This window comes from Zootermopsis nevadensis, unplaced genomic scaffold (genome assembly GCF_977971745.1).
Source record: "Zootermopsis nevadensis isolate Lab colony 2312 unplaced genomic scaffold, Znev_1.0 Znev_ptg000001l, whole genome shotgun sequence".
Lineage (NCBI taxonomy): Eukaryota > Metazoa > Arthropoda > Insecta > Blattodea > Termopsidae > Zootermopsis > Zootermopsis nevadensis.
The window spans coordinates 18,134,661-18,157,329 of NW_028259133.1; the positions used below are offsets into that span (position 1 = coordinate 18,134,661).

General features: G+C 35.2%; 1 protein-coding gene across 1 annotated transcript; it reads right to left on the reverse strand.

Annotated features, from left to right (window-relative positions):
• Positions 1 to 284: 284 nt before the first annotated feature.
• Positions 285 to 20,455, reverse strand: AP-2alpha (adaptor protein complex 2, subunit alpha). The gene is made up of 19 exons (XM_087345159.1): positions 20,303 to 20,455; positions 17,763 to 17,857; positions 13,708 to 13,919; positions 12,277 to 12,365; positions 11,110 to 11,214; positions 9,849 to 10,080; positions 9,592 to 9,700; positions 8,538 to 8,857; positions 8,227 to 8,364; positions 7,420 to 7,602; positions 6,399 to 6,530; positions 6,007 to 6,204; positions 5,312 to 5,473; positions 4,987 to 5,174; positions 4,056 to 4,185; positions 3,061 to 3,199; positions 2,418 to 2,562; positions 1,598 to 1,802; positions 285 to 1,267 (listed from the first exon to the last, which is right to left on the reverse strand). Exons 2-19 carry the CDS (start codon positions 17,824 to 17,826, stop codon positions 1,190 to 1,192), a joined length of 2,829 nt encoding a protein of 942 aa, XP_087201285.1. The 5' UTR covers positions 17,827 to 17,857; positions 20,303 to 20,455; the 3' UTR covers positions 285 to 1,189.
• Positions 20,456 to 22,669: the final 2,214 nt, after the last annotated feature.

Here is a 22,669-nt window from a genome sequence, read left to right on the forward strand (position 1 = left end):
ATGGTTTTTCATAAAATATCCATTACTTTAATAAGCAAATACAATTTTATTTTTGCAGCCGAGGGAAGCAGTGCTGCCATAAGACAATTACTTACTATTCCATCTCCATTTCATGGTTTACATACTTTCATACAATGTGATTCACTGTACCAGCAGCAATGAATTTTTCAAATGTAATTACTTAGTCAAATATAGCCCAAAATTCAACAGCTATTTATTAGGGTAAATGGGGGACATGGAGAAAAGAGAAAGGGGAGAGGTAAAAGTAAAACAAAACAAAAATATTCATTTTGCTATATCCAAATATTGATATGTAAATATGTACAACACATCCCCTAATTCTTTTATGAAATTATTCAGGAAAAAAGGAAACTAAATACATAAGTGATGCACACTGTTACTGCTGCTACCAAATCCTGTACAAATTTGTTTTAGCTTTCTAAAGCTGCTTATATATACCCTGCTGAGTCAATTACCATAATTAACTTGACTGGATGACATACACATTAAGACACCATCTGTTTTAATTTTACCATGACTGCAGAGCTAAACCTCTTTCATAAAGAATCTACATAAAACAAAAAGTTAATCTAAGACACAACTTATTGTCAAATAAAAAAAATTATTATATATACCATACAAGTCTTATGTTTTAATGATATTTGTGAAAAAATGTGTGTATCATTTGTTATTACGAGGAGGAACTGCCCAATTACTATGGCATGGCATTTTCCATAATGCAGACTACATGAAGTTCACACATTTGTCCAGTAAAATTTTGAATGTTAGTTCATAGTGAAATATTGCTTGTTTTCCTGATGTAGGAATAGCCTCCAAAAAGTAGAGCAAGCAACTTAATCAACTGAACAAACATGAACAAATCCAGTCTGTCATAATTCCCAGTCTATGATGAAACACACATCATCTCATTATAAACGAATGAGCAGCCACTATTATCTGTTTCAACATTTTTAAATAGAACTATTAATATCATATATGTATTCGACATGGCATGCCACAATGGCGATGCCAAAGCTTTATCTCTCTTTTATACACCCAAGCCATTTGGGTATACGAGGATAACCCAAGAAAGGTTTATATTGGGAATAGAAAGGGAAAAGTTACACACAATTTACAACAATATGCGTCATCGATTCATCCATCAAAGGGACAAAGTCTATCATGCAGACTAGAACTGGTCTGCCAAGAGTTCACAAACTTCTTGTGACACACTTTCTTTGCTTGATCGAACTGTCAGTCTGTACATCTGTAAAATGGTTAAAAGACAGATATTAAGATATAACGAATCAACAATGTTCCAAACGATACCCACTATAACCAAAAATTTTAAAGTTATGTTCTGCAGCAACAAAAATATGAATGTTCCTTTCATTTATTGTAAACAGAAGGAAGGATAATATTACACACATAACTAAAACCATTCGTTTGTCATTTGAACAGAAACTGCAACGTTATTACCGCACTTCTGTATAAATAAATATTTTGAAAAAGTAACATGTTTGGGTGCAACAGCATACTGGTATACAGAATTTAGCAACTACCAAGCAAACCTTGCAGTGACAGGCTACACACATACCTGGGCCTGCTTGTTAGGTTCCAGTCGCAGAAGGCAGCCCACTGCCTGAGTTCGTGTGTGAATGATACCGGCACACACAAAGTTGTCTGGGTTTGGATCAATACCATCCAATAACTGCATACCAAATCCCAGAAGCTTAGTGCGAACCGCATTAAGATCCATAGGTTGTGAGGCTTTGAAAATTTTCTGGGAACGTTGCTGATTCCTGGATAAATAATGTTCACAAAAAAGTTAAATGAAACGACGACTGGAGCCCATACACATGTAAGACAATAATACACAGTTTTATAAACTCTGTGAGGCAGTCTTTCTTGATAATCTATAGTTGCACAGCTAATCAACAAATGATCCACCATTTGTGGAACCCATAAAAAATATTGTGTTCACAAGAGCCACCACTGATCCCTATCCCGTGTCAGATGAATGCAGACCACCTTGCATTTTTATTATTCACCATCATCCAAAACTTAACCTGTTACATAACTTAAAGTCTCTCCACCTTTGGTTACAATCATATGGAGCCTTCATTAAAATAAATATGAGGCTATTAACTTCTATCCATGCATAGATCAGAAATTCTAAGTAAAATGAAATTTCCACATGTCAAAACATGCATATTTTTTAAGAAACTGATTAATATTTTGAGCATCTGGGCACAAATTTTGGGAACACAAATACACCAAAATGTGAATTTTTTAAAGAAACTGTGATGATGTATTCATATCTGTAAATTTATTATAATGAAGCACGCACACACGCACACACATGATCTCTATATTTAACCAGCCAACATGGTAAATTATAATGCATATATACTCACCCTCCCAAATTCTTCCACCGTGCAAAAAATGATTCTCCATTCATTTCAGTTGGTTCAAAGAACTTGTTAATTGTAAGAGGCAGTTTGATAGTTAACTTCTGGGGTACATTATTATATATAAATGTTATGATCATACTGGGAGCATCTGAAAAGGTGATACATTTAATGAAATTACATTCAGGAAACAACAGTGGTGCATGTTTTTGAACTGACTGTCATCAGCACAAAATAAGACTTTTTCTCAGAGACCTCCAACTAGAATCTTCCTCTGAGGTATGATAACCAATCATAAAGCACCAGCCAGAATTCCTGACAGAGCACAACATTCAACAGGTTCCCCATACATTTTATTTCCCAGACTTGATGCTTTACGACACTTTTTGTCCCCCAAACTTAAAATAAATTCCAAGACCTGCCAGAGAACTCAAACTTCATTTTAAAAATACAGAGAAAGAATACCGTAAGTCCTGTAACATATATAACCACCAATGGAATCAACATATTCAATCAAGAAATTACTTTGAAATCTGATTAACAGTTATGACTTAGTTTTTCAATACAAAATATAATTTAAGGAATTTCATTATCTAACTAAACCTAACCTAACCCAACCTTCCCTTGTGACACACTGGTGTCTACTCACCAATGAAGTCCTCAACGCACTCTGCATTGACCAACTGCTGTATCTGAGCCCCTGCTTCTAGAACAGGCTCCACAGGTTTCACTTGAATATTCATCTTAGATGACAGATCATCTGGGCAAGATATATTTGGCAGGAAATTCTACAAGAAAGGTAAGTGTCAATGCAAGCTGACTGAAGTTAACAGCCTTGGAATAACCGCAGAAATACTTTAACACTGTGGGAGCAATCATTTACATACTTCTAAATCATATAATTTACCAAAGGCTATTATCCGTCAAAGTGCAAAGGATCCATCACTTTGTTTAATTTTAACACATGTCATGCCAACAGCTGCTAATATAGACACATCTCAAATGTATAAGTTAGTTGTAATAAGCCAATTGCCAACATCTGCTGAAAATTTGTTCTTTTGTGAAAGAAATGACTGGCGAGTTTAATGTTTGTCCGACTGATTAACCGAGCCAACATCTATTGTAAAATGTGCAAGAGTATACACATTTAAGTCTAACTGGAACCACGATCAACTAACTTCTTGTCATACGAGCAGCAAATCTTAACAAAACAGACTTCATACTGTTTAGTAAAATTTGAGATTCTTAAGGTGGTAAGTATGAAGATGGCTGCTTTCTGGGTTGTAGCACCACTTAGCCTGGTATAAGTTTACCAATGTTTCAGAGGTCCTTGCTGCCTCCACCAGGGTGATGAGAAAATCATTCGTGTGGAATCGGTTTGAGATATAAGAACCAATGATTCAAGCGACAGTCTTGGCTGGACCAGTCGGGAGACGGGTCAGGATCAGGTGAGGGCCTGGGAGTCAATCAGAGTGGGGGGGAAGCCACAGCTTGGCAGTGGCTTACTCATAGCCCTGATTATGGATGCAGGAAGGACCTCTGAAACATTGGTAAACTTCTACTAGACTACATGGCACTACAACCCAGAAGACAGCCATCTTCATATCGTACCTGACTCCAGTGAATGTGTTTCTTGTAATTTACCTGTAATGCAAAAGATGTTTTATTACCATAGAAGAGCCCAAGCCTTCCCAAATTTTGCCGGAACTCCGATTTCACACCTATCTGAATAAGATCATTTTCAAAAAGGACTCCATTATTTTTACAGACAAACCTGAAAGAAAAGCAGAAATATAAATGAATCCTTGCTGTCTATTACACTGCAAAATACAGGTTATAAATTCTTTGTCAATGAAGCATATTTTTTAATACCGTAAAATTATATTAGCATGTTCCTTTTTCAAAGAAGTTTTCATTACAAGGTAATGTAGGTTAATGACATTTTTATTATTACTTCCATAAAGAAGTACTAATGGACATCTACGATATTAACTAACACTCTGTGTATTAAAAAACTGATTGTCTTCTAATAAGATACAGTATGGCCAACAGATCTAAACTCCTGGAAAGTATAAAAGCTATGAGTGAAGACTCCACTTCCACCCCCTGCTTTTGGGTAAAATTTTTCCCAAAAAGCAAGAGGGAAAAAAATTAAAGGTACTGTACATGAAGACAAACATGTTTTTGCATGCAGAAATAACTGAGCATCGAGATCCAACCAGAAAGGTGCCTGAAAAACCATATGGGACAAACATTGTTATGATGTCATCACCCAGACAGACAAGCACAAAATATATCATCCATGAAAAAGTCAATAATCTCAATACTTCTAACAGCACTGCTACCATTTGCAAAGGTCATTCTGTTCTGATAGAACAAACGACCTTCAGTAACTATACAGGTTACTTATAAAACAGCATTCACAAACAGAAAATCTTGAGACAATAACATATTAAATGCACCAAAATTGTTATGTTACATACATTTCCTAACTAGCTGGAACTGAATTATAATGAATCATTTCATTTTTCTGAGCAAAATCTAAGAAAAATTAAAAATATATATGACTACCTACTTCTTTGCATTATATGTACTTTGTGCAGGGGCTAGGTTGTTTATATTGTTCGCAGTATTTTGTGAACCGCTATAGATATCTCCGAACATGTCTAACAGGACACCAGTGTTGCTAGGAGCTGCTGGTTGTGATGCTGGCGGCGTTGATAAACCCAGCAGATCTGTTGATACATTGTTTACTGTTGGAGCCTGGAAGTCAGAAAACACCAGACATTTTCCAAGAATTACTTTATGACTACCAAAGTAAATGGAATGTAAAAACCAACAAAACGACAAAAGGTGGATTAATGTAAGAACAATCAGAAACTGTTTTATGCAGTCACTACCTGTGTTGGAGGCTGGTCAGTTTGGTGATTGGTGGTCGGAGCAGGACTCTTTCCTTCACGAATTTCATTTTCTGGTACCCTGCCTGGCTTCTTCTTCTTTAGAACAGCTAAGATGGATGATTCACGCTCAGGGAATGCTGGCATCTCTTCCAACACTGTAGCCTACATAATAAGGGAAATAAAATAGAAGTTACTTGTTTAATATAAACATTCTGGGTGTGATAATATCCTTTATCCACAAACCATAACATTTCAATGTTCAACTTTCATTCCAAGACCAATACTTTCCAGAAATTTCTACCATCAACACTTGTAACCACAACTCAAGGGTCAAAGTTGGACTAGACAGGCACATAATTTCAAACCATGTCGAGAAATTTTGCAAGACGGGATCAGTTTTTGGACACGGCTTCAACAGCAAGGCTAAAACCAGTATTCACACTGTCATATAAATGGCTTGGGATTCTGATATGAATGGTATCCGAAGATCCTTAGGCCTCATCAATCAGGTGAAATAAAGCATTAAATGTGGAAGGTATATTTTGAGCCATCCTATACGATTGCCTGGCAACATGCAAACAGGACATGACAGACCTAACAGACAGGTTTCAAAATTTATTTTTTGAACAATGCTTAGAATGATAATTTTAGATTCAGGACATAAAAGATACACACACACAAAAAAAGTCACAAACCAGAACATCTGTAGAAGCAATGATGCTCAGCTGCAAGTATTCCGATGCTCTCTGCTGGAGTTCTGCATCTGCACTGCGCAAGTTACTATGCTGTTTGAACACTTCCTGGATCTGAGTTTTGATTTCAGGGAACAGATTCACAAACTTTATATATGTTGAAAGCAGAAGAGCTCTTGTCATGGGTGAGCACAAGTGGTACTGTAAAAGAATGCACATATATCAACACGTTATAATCACTGTTTTAAAAATATTAATTTTTATTCATGACCTACATTAAAAATTTGGGACGTTACACAAAATCATACGCCCCAAAACTGTTGAAATAATTTTTTCTAAGTTTACATGCACATTAAATGAGTAGCAATTAATAACTGCTTTGAATTGAAACTTGCCTTGGAATGTAGAAGTTGGAATTGAACTAGAGGTGATGATCGTTGATCTCCCGCAATCAAATTACCAAACTCTCCAAGAATGTAGCCACCAACTTTGACCATGTTTTCATGGCAAGCTGGTGCTTGGAGAGCCTGCAACATAATAAAGAAGCAAATCATTCTTTCCATGGTGTATACAACAACGGACAAAAATGCCATTTGGATTAACTTTAACTAAATTTCTAAATGCTAAAAATCACAATACAGGTTAGGTGATCACATAGTTAAAACTGCATTCTCCATCTCTCAACATTTAATTTGGACAGTAAAAATTCTAGCGATGAAGTCCAGACACTCTGGATTTTTATATATATAATTTTCCTACAGGAAAGAATTCTTTCCATTATTGTCAAACATTATCCAGAATGTCTTTTTGAAAACACACAATGGAAGAAATAAACAATAATATTACTCCAAGAAAACTCTGGTACACCATTTATAAATTTAAAGTAAGGTGGAAAAGGAAGAGCAAAAGCATTTATCTTTAAAAAAAATACATAGAAAGAGAAGAACCTACAGCCTGATAGTAAAATGATACTTTATACTTATTGTGAATCTTCTCGATTAGATACAAACAGCTGATTATTTCATATTTCATATATTTTCTCAGTAATAACTGTTACACTGTTGCAAATGCATCAAGAGCTTTCTGGTGTATCAGTTCAGTAAGGTGAAACAATCAGTTTTTCAGGTGGGAACATCAATAAAACAAATTCTGCTACCCCTAATGATACAATGGATGACAGTGGGAAAGATATTAACTAAGGGGCCCAAAATTTAAAGTACACTCCTAACCAACCAAGCAACAGCAGGTATATAAGCTTTGACATGTAAATGATAAAATATGCACCCAGATCTAGTACAAAATTCACTTCAGGATCCCTTAAATAAGCCTGTATTATTTAAATGGATAATAAGCTTCAATGGTAGGTACCACATGGAATTCCTATGCCATTCTGTTAAGCTGAAAACAAAACCATACCTCGAACACAGTTTTTGCAGCATAACCCTGCACGTCATCTCTATTGATGACAATCTGGATAACTCTGTACCACACCTCTTCTGATACATAGTCACCAGCTATCCGAATTAAATTCAAGATAACATCCACGTACCACGTGTAGTCTGTAGCATATTTCTCTGCAAGAATGGCAACTTTCAGGACCTAGAAGACAGAAATAAAAGGATACACATGTAACTAGCTCACAGACAATCTAGGTCAGTGATCCCCAACCTTTTTGTGCCTACAGGCACATCTAAGAGTTTATGAGATCGTGGCGGGCACCAATCAATTAACAAAGCCAAATTTTCTTTTCTCTGGACAAATAAGAAATGGACACCAAATAATACAAACAAAACAACACGACGTTTAATGATACAATAAACTATGCTATCAAACACACATAGTTTTATAAGTACAATTATTATTACTCAAGTGTGAAGTTAGTGTGATGCTTGGCGCTGCATTTCATTGACCAGTTTTTCAAATTTGGGAATGTAGGATGATGTTGCTGCTCGCAAGCAATCGTCAAGATGGGCATTATTAAGTAGAGATCTGTGCTTTGATTTTATAATGTTCATGGTTGAACGGCCTTAATTATTCAGTATAACCTCTTTCCGTAACAACGCGGGCACCAAAAAAAGCCTTGGCAGGTGCCATGGCACCCGCGGGCACCGTGTTGGGGACCACTGGTGTACAGTAACAGAACTATATCATGTGGTCATTCTAACAACGTAAAGCACATCATGTGAATCAAAATCAGTTGAAAAATTAATATCTGTTTCTTACCATTTCTTCTCTGATTGAATAGTCTGCAGTTTCTAGATAATTCAACATCTCTTGCACAATTTCTTCAGCATTGCTCTTGTCACACATAGCATACAGCAAGTCCACCGCTTGCTGCCGTACTGACACATCCTTCTCCATCTGTCAATGATAAGCACATTTTCAATGCTTAGTACATGTTTTAAACAAAATATATAGCCAAACTAATAATATGAAAATTCAAATTCAAGAAACTCCTTCAATAAAAACACTTTCCTTGAAAAATCAAACTGTTAAAACATATAATAAACATCTCCTCCTAGTTTGCATTTTACCTTCATAGAGAGAATGACAACTTCCTGGTGCTTTTTGACAGCATCATGTGAAAACTCTGAGGTAGCTAGGTGGCACATCGATTCCAGTGCCAGGTACCTCAAATTTGTCTCACGATTTGACAGAAATTGGCCCAACTGGTTACATGCACGAACAAGAAGATTTGGTTCTGTGTCATTGTGGATGATAAGACTGATGGCCTCAAATAACACAGCATTTTTTGCATTTGAATGCTGAACTTTTTTTGATTTTGGAGGCTCTTGTGCCTTGTTCAGGATAGTTTCCAAACACTCATTCAATCTGCCACGTACACCTGGATCCTCTGAAAATGAACACAAATCCCTATTTAATGCCTGTGTACAATTTTTATTTTCAAATGTTCAATGTGGGTAATTATAATGTCCCTGTTAATTACATGTATCATGAAGTAATTTCTTATATTAAAATAAATGTTTGCAAGCATTAGTAAAAAATACATTCATAGATTATAAGTTGCAGTGTATAATGTGAGCTGAACAGAATGTTGGTTCATGAATCGTAAAAGATTGAGAACCTATCTTAAACAGGATTTCATTGTACAATGACAAAGCTATTCCTCAAACTGAATGAATTTTTGAATGACTGCAACATAAATGTATAGTAGATTTCAAGCTTTCATAACAGGTCAATGTTTTCACATCAGAAATGAATGCTCAAAAAAATTCAAGTTACAAGTACCAGACCTCGTATCCAGAAGCCTGAGATACGAGCCAGATTTCTGAATTTCCCAGATTTATGGTCTTAGGCCTATTATGTACTTAAAATATAAGATAAAGAATGAAAGCCAATGCAAAATGCTACCCTTTAGCCACTTCCATTAGCCAGTGGACTTACTATCCTTTTAAACATGTTTTTAATTTTAAAAGACGAGGTAAATAACCACATTAATCATATATAAACAAGTTTACAGACAAAAGGGTATGCTAGGACTAGTGACAGTCATTCAAAGAAAGTGGCCAACTGACTATACTATACTACAGTCAGTTACAGTCAGCAGAGTAAAATCTGATCTAATACCTGGAGGCGTGTAATTTTGCAAGAGCCGTAACAGTTTGACAGAGAGCCAAGGGGCAGGCACAAAGTAGTAGGTGTAATCCTGCAGATCCGTGTAGCTTGCTGTTACAATCTGAAAATATAAATGTGTTAACTCTTTCTCTAAATATTTCGGACAAAAAGTGTATCGCAATCAGCTCTAATTTCATCGACGTGGCTTTTTTAAAATGCTACATTTTGAAAACGAGTTCCTTTCAGAAATAACAACAGTAGTTTCTTACCCTACTGAGCCTGGAAACTGCAAGACTAATGCATCCCTTGTATTCCTCAGGGCTTTTTTTAACAAGTGCATCAATAAGACTGGTTGCAGCTGTCACTACACCCATGTGTTGGTCATTAAGGAGATGTATGATCCGTGACGTCCACTCGCCACTTGGAATGATGTCTTGTGAGGTACGGAACAACCTCAACAAACAGAGGGCAGCCGACTGTTTAACCACATCCATAGTGTCCCTGTTTAACGAATTAAATAAAACAACAAATATAAATCACAAAATAGTCTCAGCCAATAAAGTTATCGGAAAAGTGGGTTTCATATGGGATGAAAGAAACATGTTTCTAAAAAGTTAGAAGGCCAGATTTATGGAATACTTTGTGAGAAAATACTTTCATGATAGGATTATCTCAGTAGTATTTGAGAATTCCACGGCCGTGAGTACAAAGACAGCTGTCTTCTGGGTTGTAGCGCTGAGTAGTCTGGTAGATGTTTACCAAGGTTTCAGGATGAGTAACTCATAACCCTGGTGATGGAGGTAGTAAGGACCTCTGAAGTTTTGATAACTTCTACCACATTACACGGCACTACAATCCAGAAGACAGCCACCAAGGTTATGTCAGTTTCAACCCTGAGATTAATATTATGAGGTAACAACATATTAATTTATTCAGCAACTTTTTTCTGTCCAGAAGAAAGAAGCAAATGATACCATTTATTTTGCAACCCTTACCAAGTACTATCACATTTTATCTTATATTGCAACCAAGACAAATGGTTATGAGCTGAGAGAGAAAACTAGGAACCCTGCCATTCTATTTATTAACCTGGCAATGACATCTGCGCTCTCACGCAGGTAACCGCTTGCCTTCATTGGAACATAACTAGTCAGCAATTAGGCAGGAAGTGGAAGATGATGATGATGTTCTACAAGACAGTGATGCCGCATGACTAAAAATATCTCGTCTATATTCATATCATAATGCAACCTTTTAAAAATTTAATACAATATATTACATGAAATGAATCCATTACTGTGAAGTATAAATACAGTAAACCTAGTAAAAACTGTATTTCAATTTTATTAATAAAAATTAATTTTCAGTTCTTTCTAGTTTACACTAAAGAAGTCTCATGACATTCCCCTACACTGTAACAAAGAAAAACTGGACATAAATAAACCTGAAGCAATACTCAACACTAGGAAACAAGTGTTAATAACTCACAGACTCCATTAACACTGCAATTAACACAGTATTTACACTCACCCAGATACCAACAGTTTTGGAACTTCAAATCCAAAGGCTTCAGCCATTTCCTTGCTTCCTATATTGGCTATACACTGCAATGCCAGACTAACATGGACTGGATTTCTGAAACATAAATATATCCTGACTTTTTTACAACTATTTTAATTAACATTAATTTAAAGACATATAACTACTAATTCAAAACAGAACTCAAAGAAGTATCTCTCAGGAAATAAGTGTCTTAAGTAAAAGAAGACACCATTTCCCTTAGTACTGTTTATATATGGAACTGATTATTACAATATTTCCCCATATAATCAAATTAATTCTTCCTGAGAAGCTGGGAGTCATCAGCCAGTCAAGAAATTCTCCCACCTTTTAAGAATCTCTAAGTTCATTATTGGGTCAGCAACAGCCTCTCACTGTCCCGCGCCATAGCCGCGCGGTCTGAGGCATCATGCTTCGGACCGGCGATATGGAATGCGCGCTGGTTCGGGTCTCGGGGGAGAAGAAATTTTCTCATGAGCTTTCGACCAGTGTATGGGACCAGTGCATCGTAAGGAAATTGGGGAGCTACAATGAGTAGCGTAATCTGGTCAGGAAAGCTAGCAGTGGCTGGGGGTTCATCGTGCTGACCACACGTCACCCTATATCTGGTTGGATGATCGTCCACCTCTGCTTAGGCATGTGAACATGAGGCCAGCAGTCAAGCTAATCGGCTTTGGCTCTCTGGAGCTGTTATGCCATGGATTTAATTTTAATTTAACAGCCTCTCACTGGAACCTATCCTGAGCCACTTGAATCTAATCCACATCCTCAAACCCCGATTCTTTAATATCCATTTTAATATTATCCTTCCATTATGACTAAGTATGCCACGTGGTTCATCCCTTTTATGAAGGTTTAACAGTTTTCTAATCTTTTTAGTAGCACAGTGAAATAAGAACTCATTACAATAAAACATGCCCTTGTTACCAATTCACATAACTATAAAGCATTATTCCATTCTAGACCACTGGACCATTTTCAGTTTTTGCAAATAATGGCCATTCTTCAGTTTCAAATGGTACAGAAAATCACTCGGCTCTCCGAGGACTTCGTTCTGTTGTTAATAATCCTGCAATAAGGTTTCAGACTTTAAGACTGTGTACTCCTAACTACAGTGAGAAGCATTAAATTTCTTACCTAGACACTAAGTCATTTTTTATGCTCTGAATGATAAGTTTGATGAGATCACTGTTGGTGTTCACCAGAACAGATATGAAGAGGTACCCCTGAAAACACAAACCAATAAAAAGAAACTCAACAATTTTAAACAATTATTATTCTCAGTCAAAAACAAAATTAACCCACTTCCAGGAATCAGGTTTCTCACACTAAAAAACAAAAAAAAATAAACAGTGTCATAATTCGGACATCAAATAAAAGGTTATTTGGATCTTTATTAACATCTAACTCAAAATTCCTCAGGCTCAAAATATGTCAACTTAAGGTGTACATTATTTTCAACAAAGTTTTAACAAAATTACAAATGCAGTCCTACATATCAGATTACATTAAACATGACTAACAAAACAAAATTATGTGCTCATTTCAATCCAAATCAACACAAGACAGTTGTCTTTTATCCCAACCACCTACGATTCTATTCTGATTTGTGTACTGTATTGATTAGAAACTCCTGCAATTCCACAGAGGACTCCAACTGCTACATAAATTACTGTACATTTGAATAACTCAAACAACACACTGTTATGAAGAAGCTCATAAATGATACAGAACACTTCACAACAGGCTTTAAAATGTGTTGTTTGCATACTGGGGCAGATAATTTGCTGTTAAGTTAACATACACATGCTTATTTGAAAGGCTAAAAGCAAATTAATACACGAGAGCTTTACCTATTCACAGATTATTACCTGCATAATGTAAAGAATAAAGTTTCAGTTTTCCTAATACTGACGCACATGCTGTCAAAGTAGCAACCATTAAATACAAAATCTGTCAGCTCACATAAAAAGAGATGGAATTCAAGTATGTAGTTGATGGCGGTGGTAGTTTTTAAATAAAAAAATCAATAACACCACACACACCTACAAAACTAGAACATATTGAATTCAATTGGAAATGTTTTAGTTTTGATAAAAATCTGTAGTCTGTTACTTCTCAAATCAGTTTGTTTAAATTTAAATTTCACATAACTTACAATTGTGATACCATATTCTGTGTTCTAACTATTGTCTCTAAGCAGAAAACATCTTCCTAACTATGGTGAAATATATTTAAAAATTCAGTTCCTTCCAAAAATAAAACATCACAAAAATCACTTAGTAAATACTGTTCAAGAAAATAATAGCCATTTATTCCGAGAACCATATAAACTCCATAAATACGGAAGATGGCTGTCTTCTGGGTTGTTGTGCCGTGTAGTCTGGTAGAAGCTTATCGACATTTCAGAGGGCCTTGCTGCCTCCGTCATCACTCATCATCCTGATGATGGAGGCAGCAAGGACCTCTGAAACTTCTACCAGACTACACAGCGCAACAACCCAGAAGACAGCCATCTTCAGATTCACTCATCAGACGTGCTGAATCTGTAACCATAGTAATACTTACAATTTGTTTTTCTGAGTATTTATTTGATGACAACAGGTTGACAGCTTCAATGTGACCAAAATCAATGTCATGACCCAGAAGAAAGATGAATAATAACTTGCATACATACTTCTTTTTCTGATATCCATCTAATGTTTTATCACCTTTAAATTTACTTCTGATATTGGCTAATTCTTTATTTATTCTTTTAATTTCTGCTTCTTTGCTTTTACCTAGAAACAAAGAAATAAATTACCAATCAATAATTTAAACATAACATATAATCATATATAGCAAAAGGTGAAGTTGTCTGCAATGCTTAACCATGCAGAAATACGGAGGGAATGAGGTACAACTCCATGCATTCTTAACCTCCTTGAAATAATTTTTTTTAGGGTGATATCATTTGCAGGGCTTGTAGCATGCGAAGGAGAACTCAAACCAATATAAAAAGATAAGAGACAACCCAGGAGACCTTGGCAAAGATGGGTACAAAATATTCCTTCAGTGGACTAGATAATCTGGTTCAGGGTGGGGCCCTGTGGTAATCACTTTGGAAACAGTAAAAAACATCTGGGCTGCATAATAGCATTTCTTTATCAGCTAAGCAACCATCACCTTCTCATGAAATTTGTATGCAAAAGTCTTAATTAGGACCAGTCCCAGAGTTAAAAATATTTTATTCCATATCTTACAGGTCCTTCCTTGCTCAAGTAGGACTTCTTATGTTAATATAACTGTGGGAACAAACAGTGAAACTATTAAGAGGATATTCATGAAAAATCACATCATAAATCAAGGAATACAAATATTACAGATATTATGTCTCCATGACAGATCAAAAATGCACACTCAAGCTATTTCTATTTTTAACTGTTTTATTGTCCGAAGCTGGCAATCATACCTACTCAGAGCAATGAAATAAAATGTCACGTGTAGTAATTAACATTGGCAAGGATCCACCCATACTCATGCGCTATTTGTATACTGCTACTGAACACTCAAGCAGCAATTGGAGTTGTCATATCACGTCCCTCCTCAGAGATCGCAAACTGATATCATCTTCACCACCCTAAGAACCTCAAATCTCAGATACAAAAGAATGATTTAAATATGAAAAATATGCAAAGAAGTGTTTCATGGCATGATCCTGGCATCTGTCTGAAAGGACCGATAAAAACAACTAAAACATCAATCAGAATACCAAGTGCCCTGGCCAAGAGTCAAGCCAGGCACCTCTTAACTGTGCCAACCTGCTTTAAACTGTATAATAAATTAAACACTTCAATCTTAGAAGCCTCCCTCCACAACTGTTGTTTCCAACCAGCATTGTTAGAAATGATGATTCAGTGAATAATTGCCAAGTTATTATCACAAAATGGATGCTGAGGATATATATTTATGCCTGTTCTGAAGTACTATCCAAACACTAGACTGATGTTTAGAAATAACAAGTATCATAAGTAAATGCCATTGGTGATGTACACGTTACAATTCAAATTAACAGGTATAGATAAACTTTATTCATAATTTATTTTAAAGTCTTAAAAAATCTTAAAAAGTCACTACATGTCAAAGACTCAATCTGTCTGTATTTGACTGTGGATCAGGACTATCTCAGTCTATCCGATACAACAGAAAAGGTATCTCCCCTTTTTACCACTCTTCCCTATAGGTTTTTACAAGTTAAACTGTGTTTGCATTTCCCATCTCTTCCACACAAATTAATACCCTGCCCACCCATCTACCTTGTTTTTATCAACCCAATAAAAATTGGTGAAGAGTATCATACCATGAAGAAACAGATACCAAAATAAAACTAGAAGATTCAATTAGATATGTCGCTTAAAGACTACTTCCTCAAAAGATCAAAAATAAACTCATATTATTGTCCATATAATTCATCTTTGTCTTTTGCAGAAGTGGAACTGGGAGGGAGGGAGGATAATGACACATTGCACCACTCATTGCTGCCAAAAATAACACTTCTCCCTTTGTATGCACTGTATGAGAGATGTGTACGTTTAACACCGGAGCAAACATCAGTGTGCAGAATATATGTTCAGTGAACTTCCACATTGCCTTCCCAGTGCATAAACCAAGCCAAAACACACAAATATGGCAGGAAGATGCCAAGTAAATTGACATGGAAAATATAAGCTGTAGAGTTCAGATTTTTAAGATCAGCAATTAACAAGACATGACAGGGTGAGAACCATTTCACACATCTGAATGATGCTACAGGAAATCATAGTTAACAATGATAGTATTATGCACAGGGAGTGCCATCTGCAGACTTCCAATAACAACACCCACTTGTAATCAACCTTAAAGAAATAATGCAAGGCATACAAGAGACTAAAGAAGGCAATGCCCTTCATACTAATCTTCAAGCTGAATAAAGTTGACAATTCTGCCTCATCCTTCAGCAGTAGATCTACAGATGCTTTAATCTGAAGAAAATTGGACTCCCAATTATCTTCAGATCACATGTCTAAATCAAGCACAAATAAAGCTCAGCACCTCAACCAAGAGCTGACTCATATGCTAATCCCAATAAAAATCTCTATTGTGAGATTGTCCATCTGCATCTAGCACGTCTTTGTGTGGGAGGATGAGACAATGAACATTGACCTTCTACAAACAGGCGACCTATAAGGCAGTAATTCAATCATTACACAAATATATGCAGTCATCTTTCCAGTCCACAACACAGCCCATTTCTTTAGCATCCAATTTAATACTTTTTGTTCTCCCATCTGCAACTCATGTGGTATCTTCTTCCCTTAAAATTTCCCAAGTAACATTTTGTATCTCAACTCTCCTATGCATGCTACATGTCTGGTCCATCTCATCCACCACGATTTGATCATCTTAATAATATTTGGAGACTTTTGTCCCTATTTTTGCAATGAAACCTTCCAACACAAATTCCATGAGGTACCAGAGAAATGATCTAACACACACTCTAGTTCCTTATAAATGTTATCATTTGTATTCCGTTGTGCTACAAATTAATAAAGGAGTCTCTTCAATTCCTATCATTATGTACACACATCTTATCTCCTTTCATAAAATAAAGCAGTAGTATACCGCCTGATGCATAACAGAAAGTTACACACATCATTATCAGAATACTAGCTCTATGGATTGACATAAATAACAAATGCTATATGCCAGATTGTTTGCTTGCAATAGAGTTGAAGGGAACTTGAAACCATGAGCTAATTCCTGTGCAGTATTTTATATAATTATCTTTAGGCTGCATCCAGATGCCAATACACCCTCCCTTATCTCTTATCACAACAGGATGATGTGTCAAGCAAATGCATGCCAGAACCTTTCCCCTACACTGCTTTATGATAGGAAGAAACCCATAGATAAACCACAAAACAAACCAGCGCGAACACATACTGGAGCTTCAGAGAAATAAACAGCAAAAAAAATTTAAAAGAAAATTAAATTAGAAGATGCCAGAAATACATTTCTAACATGACCCAGTCACCCCACAGCTTTAAGCAATAATTAAAATAGGAGTTTTAAAATCATTTGATGTAAAATGCAGTGTTACTTGTGCATAAAACAAATCATAAAATGAACTACCAGACCAAGAATAGAATTAAATCAGACAAGGTAGGGTTGGATAGGTCCACAGATAAGCAATATATGGACAACAGGAAAGAGATGGAGGGACCTTGCACCACTGTTATAACAATGAAATTAGATTAGATTGTTGCAACAATGGCCCTGGACATCAAAATTACATTTGTTATTTCCTTTGGCTGTCTTGGTGATGTCATCATCCCAATTATAGTATAAAAAACACCTTTGAAATGTTATTGTATTTCAAAGACTGTATTTTTTCAGTCTTGTAAAATTATACTCCAATTTTGCTCAAGTCTTCCATGCAGACTATTTGGAATAATTTGTAAGTATAAACATATTATACCGTCCATGTTTCTCACAAACCATTTCAGTCACAATCACGATCATAACTAATCCCAGTAGAACAGGTTCCCTCAACAAATAAAAAATAAAAAAATAATGAATTAACAAAAAATGTTTAATGTACTCACAATTCCTGATGTCTGAAATGAAGACTGCGAGACCTCGCATCCCATCTCCTCGCACGGCCGGCATGCTTCCTGGGTCACGTTTGATAGATCACCTCCTAATTTAACATAAAAATCAAAACATTATAAAATAATTTAAAGAGTAAAGCAAACATCTACATGTACAAATAAAATGAAATTGTGACATTCTTACTAATGTTATCTGACATGCATACTCCCAGGTAATATGTTTCAACTGTTCGTCACAACAGCAATGAAGAACACTAAAAGATTTTTCTTGGGTCAGTTCTGTCCCAGTCTAACATAAGGATCTCCATTAAATCCCCTTCAGTATTCTTCTGCTCAATCTTACAATGACCTCTTACTGCAAGATTATACTCCAAAAAAATTCTATATGTAAGCCTGCTTGTTTTGCTAATGCGTTAAAAACACTGTAATTCTCATTTCCCAGACACTTCATTTCTCTGTGGTGCAAATATGGGAACTAGCAATTAAACAGCCAGGCTAATGTTTTTGTGTAGCAACCGGCACACTGATGCATGCTAGATCACGTGACCACAATATTCAGCCGTTTTGTGTCAGTCATTAGGATTCAGTTTGTTTCCTGGTTACCATAAGTGTTTTATTTGCAGTGCTCTGTCTGCCAAAAATAGGAGTGATAAAATATTAAGAGTTTACTGCTGAATATAATCAACAAATTTATGGTGGAAATGGAGAATAAAGTCACCAGCATTAAGAAAACAATAAACCAATTTCAGTGAGAAAAAATCAGTGTAAAGGACACAGCATTTATGTGAATTAAACTATTTCAAGATGTAAAAAGATGTTAAACATGACGAAAGATACAGGCATCTTCAAGATCTCATTTAAATGTTGAAAAAAATGAATGAAATGAGAAATTATTCTAGACTGATTGCTGAGTAAGATAGCAAAGGCAAACAGCAGCAGTGAAACTGTGAAATTAATTTTACAAAACATCTGAAGATGAAAAATACCTGTATCAAAATGCAAATGAAAAATGTCAGCAGCAAGAAAAAAGTAGAACCCAACTTTTAGAAAAAATTATGATAAATGTGTGCCTTCCATTACAATTCAGAAGCAATATGCCAAAATATCAAATGAAAAAAGTTTCTGTGACTGAAAAGATGTGAAAATCAAAATAAAAGGTCAAAACCATGCTGATCTGCTGTTACGATAGCAAAGGAACTATCGACTGCAGATATGTTCCTACACAACAGTCAGCCTGCCACTCAAGCATTGTAATGTTTATGGCAGCATATTAAAAAAATAAGACCAAATCTTGAGCCAAAGCACTGAATTTTGCATCACGATCATGTGCAAATTGATTCTGATAAACAATTACTTCAGTGATATGTAGAGTTCACCTTGCAACGATAAAATCATACAAGGAGCTTATATATATATAAAACTAATTCAATAACACAACATTTCTATAATACTTAACCCCAGCCTAGTCAACCATTTTGATAACATACTGATTACTGTGACTTATTTATACTGTTTAAATAATGAATGAATGTAAGTACAATCAACCATATCTAAAATGGATCCAGTCTGAATACTGAGACTAAACTCTTCACTGTCTGAATGTCTGTCTCTTCTATCACCATCCTCAGTATATATTCCATTCTAAAATACAAAACAGATCTGTCTCTTTCATTTTACTGTTTGGAAATCATTATGCTCTCAATGTCCTCCTTTACAACTGAAAGACCTGTTTAACCTTTCCAATTAGATTTATCGCCATTTTATTGGTTCAAATTTGAAAATCACTGATTTGTCCCATTACTCAATGTAATTAGAGCACTCTTCACCAAATCTATGCATATTCTGTTTTAACTAGTACTAATCCAAAATTTGCTCAGATAAAATTTTGACATTGACAGATATAATTTTTTATATATATAAAAGGTTTTAATATTTTAACATATGTACTATGCAATATTAAATTTAAATCAGAAAAAAGTATTAGAGAGCACGTTATTTTTAATTCAGACGTCAAAACCATTGGTTAAAATTACGACAATCAATACAATGACATGATCTGACCTAACCTAATTCGCATAAGGCTGCTTCTCAAGCTGTATCGAACTTTCACTTTGCCATAACAATATTTCAGAGGTTTCCTATCAATGTAAATCACTGCCGATGTTTTCCGCAACTGTTATATAATACAGTACAATATAAGACTTGTGATTTGAATCTTCATTGAGACTACTGTATCTTTCACTGGCTAGTAAGATGACGCCTAAAATAAAATGACAACTCTTCCATACAACAAACAAACTTTTATATACTAATTCTACCTCAGCAGACGGTTATTATTAAACATTCGAATTGTTCGGTGCATTAACTACGTACATCGTAAGCTACATTCGTTCATCGTGTAACTGGTCAACGAATTCGCATCCAAAGTCAATTCAATCAGCCAAGTTCCTAAGTCATACATTTCCACGCTCTTTGTATAAAGAAATGCATTTACAGTCATGTAATTATTATATAAATAAGACATTAGTACTTACACAAAGTATACAAGATGGGAATGAGAATATGAGGAGATCTACTGCAATAAATCCGGCTACGCTGACATGAAACCTTTCAGTTCTTCGGTACCATGACCGTCGCCATCGTCGCCATTAGAAAAGTTTAGTACTCGATCACTCCACCCACTTGCTGCGAGAGGGCTTTGGTCTGAAAAAGCGGCAAATTCAGTTGTTATCTGACAAACATTCTGAGCTGCAAACACAAAAAAATGATGAGTCATTTGATGTACCAACAAGAAATACCAAACATAAAAACATTATCCATCTTGGATAAGCACTTTTTCTTCATAGCAATTCTTTGAATGCAACTTCACCACTAAAATTGAAGGTATTGCAGGCATTACAATAGAAAATTACACAGCTGAATCTTACATATTGAGATCACTGGTCCCCAGAAATTTGACAGTATAAATTTTTGACAATGTATTAATCAGTACTGCCATTTTGTGCTGTACCTTACATTATCGAAGACTTCAGTGTACATAGAAAATGAATAAAAATACTGTCGAGTATGGGACGTGATTCAATACAGGGTTCTCTTCAAAAATTAATTAAAAGTACCTAAGTCCTGCTACTGATAATTTGGATACCAGCTATACATATCACAAAATGCTCTCTGAACAACTAAGGTGATCTTGCTCAAAACTAAAACATTTATAATGAATGAAAAAATGCTAGTGTGCACTCCTTCCCAAATATGAGATGTCTCCTAATTTAATTTCTTCTAGTGTGGACAATAACTGGGCTGACTGAGGATCCTTACCTGTCTTTAAATACTGGTACCCCTGCACCATGACAACAGTTTAACGCTGTATCATAATGAACTTACTGAAGGGCTTGGCACAAGAATAAACAAATATGGTGAATCCTGACTGTTAATTGGACAAGAAATAAAACAAATCTGAAGTCACAAATATATATTTATGAACCACATGAGAAAAGAAAAAGTTTTTATTTTTAGTTCAGACCACTGATATCCTTTAAATAAAAAAGATGCCCAACATTAAACACTGGCCCTGCTCATGCCATTCTTGTCAGCATAGAATGTTTCAACCTGTCTAAACTTGTCTTCAAGTTTGCACACACACAATCATGCTTTAACAACAGCTACAACATTAGCACCAACAGCTGTTATCTTCAAAGTCACTGAAGAAGAGTCCATAGTGGGATCACTTGTTTCGGCCAGCCTGCCCATACTTTAAACATTAAGTGTGTTTAGAGTTCAAAATTATGATCTGAATGTACAGGCAAACAATATCAATTTTAGAACATAAATAAAAACAATGAGACGATAAATAAGAAATTAACTTGATACAAAAAGCACTAAGAAATGTCATCTCATTGTTTGACTGAAAGACAACATTCTTTTACTCTAATTTGCAGGATACTTTTCAAAGAAATCCATTAAGACTGCAGCTCACTAATTAGTAGACTAAATTGACAGTAACACAGTGGTTCATTTAATATTCAGGGAAATAAAATTGGTTCAGTTGAGAAATTCAAAAAATGAACAAATGTTCCTTTCTACAATCTTATATGTAACACTATAATCACACACTGAACACTTTACAATTCTATTTAATAAACAATTTGGACACATATACATACAAATTATTTTCTGGCAGTACACAAAAAATGTATATCAAACCACCTTTTATCCATGTAAAAAATTAACAAAAATAATTTTAAATAAAATTTAACATTTTTTATTATATAATTTATCCAAAGTTACACTACTACTTATTATACTGATTTTTGTTTTTCTCTTATCTAAAAACAGTATGTTGCCCTTGATGTTTCAAAGGTTGACTTTTTGTCTAAAGAACTTGAAACTGTTGCCTAAATGCCCTTGCCACAACAGTGTATTGCATCTTTCTCTCTAAAATAGCTGTTGCTTACAAAATAAAAAGATAGACAAATGTAGAATGATTCTGTCAGAACTGTTGTACAACACAAAATGCATACAATTTATTTTATCTTTAAAAAGATAACTGTAAATAACTAAAAAAATGGCTGCTTCTTTGCTATCATAACAAAATTAAACTTTATCAGTTTTGGTGCAGTGTTCTATAAAAATTGTATTATCACAGTTAATTCTTCTATATTGTACACATAAAGCACAGACTTTAGATGAATAAATAACTTTCTCACATCATGATTCAATCCTGGAGATTGGTTATCACTGCCAAGCTTCTTTTGATTTTTTCGTCTCTGCATTTGCCTGGACAGATACAAACAGCTCAAAAGAGGTTATTACAAACACTGTATTATGGTACACACAACTCAATATTCATCACAATCTTAACACCATTATGTCTATAAATCTAATAATTTGTGTAATTAAAG

Bases quoted from the DNA above. Each gene is read 5' to 3' on its own strand.
- AP-2alpha (XM_087345159.1), bottom strand. From the start codon at position 17,826: ATGCCGGCCGTGCGAGGAGATGGGATGCGAGGTCTCGCAGTCTTCATT. The intron at 8,858-9,591 runs GTATTAGATCAG...GTTCATTTTCAG, and splicing joins GCAAAATTACACGCCTCCAG to AGGATCCAGGTGTACGTGGC. The intron at 4,186-4,986 runs GTAGGTAGTCAT...CTTTTCTTTCAG, and splicing joins AGTACATATAATGCAAAGAA to GTTTGTCTGTAAAAATAATG.